Genomic DNA, 8990 nt, shown 5'->3' with positions numbered 1-8990 from the left:
TTGCATTAGCTGAGGATCTTGCACTGTGTGTGTATGTATATATTTGCTCTGGGTTCTAAATTTCCAACTATACCATACTTCTCTATGATACGAAGCCTCTTATGGGACACAATAACAGCAAATCTTGCTTTTGAAATGGTTGGGCACTCACTGCAAGGTGATGGGAACCTGCAGCTCTCGCTGCCTTCAGGAGAAATTGGGTATTTGCTACAAACAAGACACGTGAACAGGGCAAGAGCACCAGAATAATAATTTTTTAACGGCAGGATTTTTTAAGAAAACCATAAACAGTCTGTGGCACTAATTATGATTGTGTGTTGGCTGCATAATGGTACAATGGGACAGAATTCAAATTGCTGGGTGCGGGTATGAATCAGGCGTAGTATTTTTCATATTTTAACAAGTTTGGACTGCATATAAGTCACAACACAACTGCATACTTGTGCGCCTGGAAGGCTTGCTTTTAGCATAATTAGGAAATCCAGTATGCTTAGCAAAATCCCTGCAATTATTATCAATCTTAACTACCTGGTTTTGTCTAAGAATAAATGGTGCTCTTCGTCAGGGCTCATCACTACGCTGTTCTGGAGTCTTCTCTTCGAGGGTGACGAAGCTCTACAGTTGTCACGTCGTCCTTGCAAAAATAGGATTGTTTGAGTGAACAATCTCTTATAGGACTTTGCTTTTATCCCTCACAGCAGTGCCTGAGTGCTGCAGCCTCCGTTTATGGATGATGAGTAAAGAATTTTGCTTAGGAGTGGAAGTAGCAATGTTTAGTTGTTTTTAAATCACTAATTGTAGAAAATAGCTTTTTCTAACGTACTAAGAATATTTCTTACCTGCTAGCCTCAAAACTAGCATGCCTCCCCTATGAGTTGGGTAAGGTTCTGCTGTGGGCTCGCCCCGTGCTTTGTTTAGCCCTTGGGCCAGGAAAGCAGCCAAAGCTCAAAGACAGTAGCACAAAGGTGTCCATGGCCTCACTTCTTCGGAGGCTGAAAACTCCTAAAAAGTTGCTGTGGATCAGCTCTGGTTAGTGGGACTTGCCCATTTCTGTTTCGTACCCGGTCCTGCTGCAGGCTGAGGCTGGGTGCGGGGCTGGGGGTGCAGCGGGAGGCAGGAGGGGAGGTCCCTGGGGTTGCAGAGCTCCGGGAAGCAGGCGCGCAGAGGGCACGCAGCTGGAGACAGGTGGATGATGGAGTAATTCGTTTCCATCTGCTCCTGTCTGTATTTGAAACCTCAGGAATGATCCTCCTTGTAAGATGTGAATCTAATTTCAAAAGGGAGCACTATTTCTGAAGTGCAGCAGCTTCTGCAAGCCCTGGCCTCCCCTCCTGTGACAGGAGATGCTCCGGTGGGGCTCACCGGCGGAATGAGGACCTGGACCCAGAGCAGGAGGCAGATGTCACCTAGCAACTTGTCCCTGTTGCAGGAGTCTTCGTCGGAGGGGATGAAGGTGACACTTGGCTGCTATTTTCAGACCCACGCTTCCTGGTGGCTGTTGCTGCTTTATTTATTTATTTCCTTTTGCTGAATCATAGACCTGGAGAATACTTCTGAGGTCACCAGAACGCTGTCCTCGGGAGGCAAGTCCAAGATTGTTTGTCCTGATGTATTTTGCTGCCTGCTTCCCGTGGCATACAGTCCCTTAAAATGGAACGTGAGAGGCCACCTGCGCTTCCCTAATGAAGCTTTCCTGCTGCGACGAGTTTCTTCCCCACTTCTTATTTTAAAATTAATGGAGGTGCCCAGAGCTTAACACTGGCTTTGCCATCACTGTTTCCCCAGCTGGGCACTGCAAGCACTGAGTGAGGGCTGCATCCCCTGGCACCACCACTGCCCCCCGCTCAACCCAGATCAGTTGTTTTTTTTTCCCATTTCCTCCCCTGCGTGCTCCCTTTTTCCAAGTTTGCAGCCTTTTAGCACTTAAGAACCGTCCTTGCATATTTAGGTAACTTTTGTCAGCTGAAGACAGGCAGCGATATTAAAACTGCTGGAGCTGCAGCTCAGAGAAAGCCCCGGTCCGGGTCACAGCTGTGATTTGGGCCACCTGCGGCAAGGGGCAGTTGCAGCAAAGCCGTTAACGTGGCATTCACCTGCTGTCACTGCACTGCGACTGTTTGCTGCAGTCAAAGTTTGTTTATTGGGGGGGATCCTTGTGCAATAAATAGTTATTCACTACTTCTTGTCATAGCCTTAATTTAGGATATGGCTCATGCATTAACAGTGCCGTACCAGCCAAATACATGGCAGGATTACTGATTTCCTTCCAGAGCAATAGAAAAAAAAAAAGAATAAAAGAAAAAAAAGAAAAAAAAAAAAAAGAAAAAAAAAAGAAAAAAAGCTTCTAAGTCTGCCTCAGTTCTTATAAACTCCTGTGGCAGTTTTTGCAGTTCCTCTTGTGGTCTGGCAGTGTCTGGTTTTCAGACACCTGAGTGTCACTGGTTCAGAGCACGTTCCTCGGGCTGTGGTTTGAAGCATTTCTGAAAGTCAGGCCCCGTGACACTGAGCTTCGTGTCCCAAAAGTGAGAAACGGGGTGGGCACGTGTGAGCATTCCTTGTGGCTAGAGCAAGGGTGTATGTGGATGGTGCAGCAGAGGTTATCTGTAATCATCTCTGCCCTCAGGTGGTGTTCGGTTCTTGTTTTCAGGCCTATTACCTCCTAGATTTTTAGAAAAAGAAATAAAGCATAATTCATACATCTGTGAACCCTTTCTTTTATGCTGTCACTAGGTGTGAGGCCACCCTGCCTGCAGTAGGACTGGTACCAAACCCCTGCCGTGTGCTGAGGTGCCGGGTTATATTTGGTGAAGCTGGGATTGGAGCAAGAGGGCTCGGCTCACACACCAGTGCTCTGGGTGTGGGTGTCTCTGCATCCTGGCCCTGCGTTCTTTGAGTATTTCCTTGTGGGCTCCAAACTATTTTGAATCTCTGCCATCCACTTTGAAAAGTAGATGCTGATATCCGTGCTTGCCCGTGCAGTTACGGGCAGCTGGCACAAAGCTCCTTCCTGGCACTGGGCACGGGGTGGCAGGGGACAGACACCCCACCCCTGGCCTCCCTGGGGTGCTCAGCATCCTCTTGGGCTCTGGGTTTTCCTACTTCAGAAGTGCAGTAATCCCTCAGCTTTACAGAGAGTCTGGGTTCCTCATCCAGCCTTCAACAAGTCTGTTTCCCTCCTAGGAATCTGCATTTCTTACCCAAAAAAAGCAGCTTTTCTTTGCCCGCTGAATTCCCCTCCGTCTCTTCCCGTACCTCTGAAGCAGAAGTTTCTATTTCCAGGTGGCGTGGGGGTCTTTATTTCTTCTTGTTGTTTCTCCTCAGCTCTTTGTGCAGTGCTGGTGGCTGGGCTCTGCAGCCCTTACCCACCCGGGGGACACCGCGGCGCAGCTCTGCCCGGCTCTCGGCAGCATCCAGCACCCGCCGTGGGGCTGTGCTGGGCGTCCTCCTCCTCGGCTCCTGCAGCGTGAGTCATCGGGGCCCAGCTGCGCTTTTCTCTCCTGTAGGAAGAGGGAGGTGGCACAGGCGACTCCCTGTTTCTGCCGTGCAAATTGCACCCTTCGGCTCGCCGCAGGAGGAGCGTGGAGGAGACGAGCGGAGGGTGCGGGCGGAGGAGTCCGTCTGCCACGGAGCAGGGTGCTGGGGGGGGAGGCTCAGTGCAAAACAACCACCAAAAAAAAAAGGCAAAAGAACAGGCTGACACCGTTGCTGCCCAACTTGAAGCTGTTTCCTCTTTCCCTGAAAGCATGTGGGGGTTTTGCAGAAATCCACTGTGCAACCGGAGAAAAATTTGCCCGATTTTGGCCTCGGGATGGAGAAGGGCGAGTCCGTGGGGCTGGTCTCTGCAGGCAAGGGAAAGAAATTTCCTGGAGGTGACCCTGAGCCCCGTGGAGCTCTGGCCTTGTCCTGCCAAGGCATTTTGCTTTTCTGTTCAAACAAGAGGGCAAAACCAGGACACCTCTGCGATGCATGCCCTCTGCTTTTTCACTGTTCAAAGAGCAAATTTCTTTTAAGCTGTCTTTGGAGTATTAGGAGGTCCTCGTGGGACGCGAAGGCTGCGCTCTCTGGGTGCACCGGGGGCTTTGCTCCTCTGCTTGGAAGTGCTGCACCTGCTGGGAGCGGGGAAAGTCCTCGTCCCCCTGGGGTGCTGTCCTCAGGGCTGCAGCTCCCCGTCCTCCTTTCAGCCCGAGCTTTGGGGTGGGAGCAGGGGCTGCTGCGGTGTGGGGGGCTCCCGGCAGCCCTGGCTGGCGCTCCCAGGCTGCTTGTGCAGCAAAGCTCCAACAGCACAGCAGAGAAAGGTCCCACAAGATGAGCTGGCAGAAGAAAAGCATCCCCGGGGCAGCTCAGCAGGGTGCCTTGGCTGGGGGAGATGTGCCGGGGCCCAGGGCTCGCTGGCACCCGTGCACTGCTCCGGGAGCAGCAAACGGCCCGGGCACGGGCTCGTGCTGCTGGCTGTGGGCATCGAGCATCCAAAGCAGGTGGGTTCGGGCTCCCCGAGCCCCCTGGGGTTGTGCTCTCCCTCCGGTTGCCCCCACTGCTGCATTCTGATGGGTGCAGATGTGCTCGGCTCACGACACGCGTGGGCGCAGCTGCGGTGACACAAATCCCTATGAATAGCAGCACAGCCCCTGTAAAACGCTCAGTCCCCTTTGTGAGCCTCCTGCTTTCCCAAATTGCTTTGTGTACAAAGAAACACAATTCTTGCAGTTCCCCTGCCTCCAAACGGCTCCAGCTGAGGCTGCGGGTTCCCTTTGTGGGTGTCGGCAGCGCGGGCTGGCGGAGCAGGGCTGCTCGGGGCACGGTGCCTTTTCGCAGCGAGCAGCAAGTGGGTGGCGTGCCTTGAAAGAGCCATCGCTGCCACGCGGAGCGGGGAAGGTCACCGTGCCCGGTGCTGTGTGCGGCCTCGTGAGTCCTGACAAAGGAGAGCTGGGCAGCCGTGGATTTGGGACCGAGCAGCAGTGACGGGAGCCGTGCAGCCTGGCAGCGAGGATGGGCACAGCGTGCTGCGGGGTCCTTGGGGCCAAAGCCCTCTGCGCAGCTCCAGGGTGCAGGGAGTGAGGTCCCTGTATCCGTCCCATACCCAGAGTAACACCCAAACCTCTCCTGTCCCAGGTCACTACATCCTGTGGCAGCTCCTCTGCTTCTTCACCTTCTCACCTCTCTGTAGACCCCACTCTCTGCACAGCTCAGATTTTGTCCGTTCCCACCGCACTGTGGGCTTTCTTCCCTGCTTCTGCCTTCCTCCGGGCCTCCTGACGGTGCAGGGAGGCGGCTGGGCCCCACAAGCTCGGGGGAAGCTCTGACCTGGGAATGGCTCCAGGTTTCGTACGTTTGCTGCAATGCCTAATTCCTTTCCCTTCTCCTTCAGGAAAACCAATTAAAAAAAAAAAAAAAAACAGTGCAGGAGCAAAGAGTGCAGATAGGAGCTGCTCCCCCCAGCTCCGGCCTCTGTGTCCCTCTGGTCTCTCCCGGGCTGTTCACATCCTCACTCCGTCCTCCTGCATCTCCCCACCAGCCTGGGATGGAGCTGGCCAGGACGGAGGCAGCTTTCTTGCCGTGCTACAGCTGCTGCAAGTGTGTGATGCTGCGCTGGAGCAGGCTGCAGAGCCAACCCTGCGTGTGTGTAGCATCGCCGTTCCAAAATCACTCATCTTTATTCAGGATTTGGGCGCTCGAAGGAGAGGAAGCAGGGAGTGCTGTAGGGGAGAGGCCCGGGACAGCAGTGCTGCGGGTCTTTGAAGCCTCTCTGCGTGTTGTGCATGCTGTTCCCACATGTGCTGTCCTTCCTGCAGCTCTGCCTGTCCACAGCCTCAGCCTCCTCCAGTGCCACCGGCGTCCCCTGGGGCTCACGGTGAGGGTGCCCTGAGCCCCGTGCCAGGGGATGGAGCTGGCACAAGGAAATCAGGGGGTGAAAGGGGAGAAAGGGCACCTCGGCAGGAGGCAATAGCAGTGCTCCGAGGGCAAGGAGCGGTTGGTGCTGCTGCCGGGGGGCTCTTTGCAGCAGCAAACCATGCAGACATTGCCCTGGGAGGCTGGCGCTCGCCCAGCCGCGCTGTGGGGTGTTGTGGGGACCGGGGCGATGCAGAGCCAGCGCTGCCCGCCCGGGCCCCAGGCTGGTGGCAGCAGACACAAAGCAGGGAGAGAACAACCTGGGAGCGATCCCAGGCTGCCTGCAGCTGCCTGCACAGTGCTCGAAACAGTTAACAGGCAGCGAGCCCGCGCTGGTCCTCCCACCAGCATGAGCTCAGCGCCGCAACCGCCAATCCCCGCTCCCTCTGGCAGCAAAAGAGCCGGGAGCCCAAGCTGGGAGCCAGAGCAGCGGCTGCCCCAGCTCCAGCCTGGCCGCACGGAAGCGTCCCGAGCCCCGGGCAGAGCTGGCCATGTAGGATCCGGCCTCGTCCCTCCTGCGTGGGCAGCAGGACCGCGACCCGCATCCCGCCCGCGCCCTGCGCCCGTGGTTCCCGGCTGCTCTCGCCAACATGATGGGCTGCAAGTCCAACTCACTCACTTGCCTGCAGGGAGGAAAAGCGGGGCTGCCGCTCGCCACGGCCACGGACTCCACCGCCACGCTCAACAAGCTGGCCCTGGCCACGGGTGGGACTGAGAAATCCTGGTACCGCTGCATCTTCCCCTTCGGCATCGTCTCCGTGGTCATCGGCGTGGCGGCGACGTGCATCACCTTCACCATCAATGGCCCGCAAATGGACATCGCTAAGATGGTCTCTGTGGCCACCCTGATCTTCGGGGTGGGCCTGCTGGTGGCCGCCTACGTGTGCTGGCGGGCCAAGCGGGAGAGGCAGCGGAAGAGGCAGCGCCAGGAGCCCGTCTCCTTAGAGCAGGGAGCCCTATGACACAGGCTGGGGTCAGAGGCTCGGCTCCACCTGGAGACCCTGCTCACGGACCCCCCTCTCTGTTCCGTGGCACAGGGGGCACAGCACTGGCTTTGAGGCACCTGAGGAGGTCCGGACCCTGCCCGAGGACAGCCTGTCACCATCCTCCACCCGCCGAGCCACGGCACGGTCGGCATGCAGCCATCCCCGCTTCTGCCACGGGCTGCAGGCAGCTCTGTCCCCCGGTGCCCACGCTGTGGCTCGCCCAGCCCCTTCCCACAGCCAGCGTGGAGAGACCCCGCAAGCAGCTCTGCAGAACGCCACCGGGTCACCCGGCTGCTCCGGACCTCACCGGCCCCACGGCTGCAGAGCCGACAGAGCTGCTCCGAGCCTGGGGATGTGGCAGCTTGCAACAGCCCAGGAACCTGTGCTCGGTGTCGGGAGAAGCCAGCGGCACTTTGGTCCCCTTTCTGTCGGTGGTGGCACGAGGACCCTCGCCTCTCGGGACAAGCGGAGTTTGGGGAGATGCTCGCCGGGTGCGCAGAGCGCATGGGGAGGCTCGGGGGGGCTCCGGGAGAGGCTGGGGGGAGGCAGCAAGCATCGGGGCGTGAGCTGGCGGCACGAGAGTGGGGGACGGGGCTGACACCCGTGGGTGCTGTGGGTCAGGCAGGCGGGGGGCAAGGGAGGGGGGCTCAGCCGCGGGCAGGGCGGGTGGGTGTCTGCTCGGCACGGCACAGGGGGTGGAGGAGGACACCCACCGGGCTCTCACTGCCCACCCGGCGTGACCCTGCCGCTGTTTTTTGGGGGGGCAGGTCCCCTCCGGGGGTCTCTGCTCGGGATGCCTGGGGAGAGGGGCTTGTGCTGTGAGCCCACAGTGGCAGCCCCCGGCTTGGGGAGTCTGAAAGTAATCGTGGTCTGGTTCCCAGCGCCGTGGTTGGATAAGGAGCTGCAGTTGCATTAAAAAGGAGCAATTCCATCTTTACTGCTTCTTTGTAAACTGTGCAACGAGGCTTCTCCCGGTCTTCGCACGGAGCTTGGAGCTCTTTAAGACCAAGCAGGAGAGGCAGCGGGGGGGTTCCAGCTCCTGGGGCTCCCCGCCACCGTGCCCCCAGGCAGCCCCACACCCGGAGGGGCCTCCCAAACCCAGCCCTCCTCCCGGCTCCTGCCCGACAGACGGACGTGCCAAGAGCTACAGAGAGCAGCCGCGCTCCGTCCGCCCGGCAGCTGGAGGCTGTCCGTGCGCAGCAGGAGGCAGGGAATGGGGCCAGGAGCTGCGAGCAGGGGCAAGCGGGAGGGAAGCTGCGCTCCTGCGGGGAGCGGGGGGCCTCTGACCCCCCTCAGCTCTCAGTCCATCCCTGGAATTAAACCTGGAGGAAGCCTGTCTGTGTCCTGCATGGCACAGCCAGGGTGCTCCAGAGACCCGTGGGGGGATGTCGGGACTTGGTGTCCCGGTGCTGGGGCCGGGCTCAGGTGCCCGCACAGTTTGGGCCGCTCAGGGGCAGCTCGGCTGTGGCTCCTCTTCCCCAAGCAATGTTAGAGAGGCCAGCCCCGCTCTGCAGTGGGTGATGAGTTTAGCAGGTACCTCAGCCTCAGCAGGTTTTTTTGCAAGCCCGATGGTTGCTTCAGGGTGTTGCGTATCCAGAGTTCATGGTTCTGGTGCCGCTTGGGGAGGCAAAGCAATGGTTTCACCCGCGCTCCCTCCAGGTGCCAGTGCCCTGTCCCCCAGCGCTCACTGCCATGGGAGCCATGCGATGCCATGCAGGGGGATGTTACCACGTATTATTTTTATTTTCTCCTTATTGCTACAAGTATTCCAGCCACCACGTTTGCTGCTGCCTGCTCGCACCCTCTGCTTGCCCCCTGCTTGCCACCTCCATATGCACCCTGCTGCAGGGCTTCCCAGTGCCCACCCCCGGCCAAGCAGGGGGCTGTGTCCGCAGTCTTGTCCGGTGGCACCCCACAAACACCCTCCTGCTGCTCGCCCCGAAAAGCCAGGGTGGCAGCCGAAATAGCCATGGCATGAGCTGGGGGGGCCCCACGGGCACGGGCAGGCAGCAGACGGCGCTGGGAGCGGGGGCTCAGCGGGAGCCCTGCGCGCACAGACGGGCGCTTCCAGCCTGAAATCGCTGGCGCCGGGCCCTGTTCCATCACGCCTGCTTTGAT

At 58.3% G+C, this 8990-nt stretch overlaps 1 protein-coding gene across 1 annotated transcript; it reads left to right on the top strand.

Moving 5' to 3' along the window:
• The first annotated feature begins 6329 nt into the window (after positions 1 to 6329).
• LOC309884157 (transmembrane protein 100-like) lies at positions 6330 to 7439 on the top strand. Its single transcript, XM_082772880.1, has one exon. It carries the CDS (start codon positions 6477 to 6479, stop codon positions 6846 to 6848), a length of 372 nt encoding a protein of 123 aa, XP_082629006.1. The 5' UTR covers positions 6330 to 6476; the 3' UTR covers positions 6849 to 7439.
• The last annotated feature ends 1551 nt before the right edge of the window (positions 7440 to 8990 follow it).

This window comes from Aythya marila (assembly GCF_965140915.1).
Source record: "Aythya marila genome assembly, chromosome: 15".
NCBI classification, from domain to species: domain Eukaryota; kingdom Metazoa; phylum Chordata; class Aves; order Anseriformes; family Anatidae; genus Aythya; species Aythya marila.
This window is presented reverse-complemented; position numbering and strand designations above follow the sequence as displayed.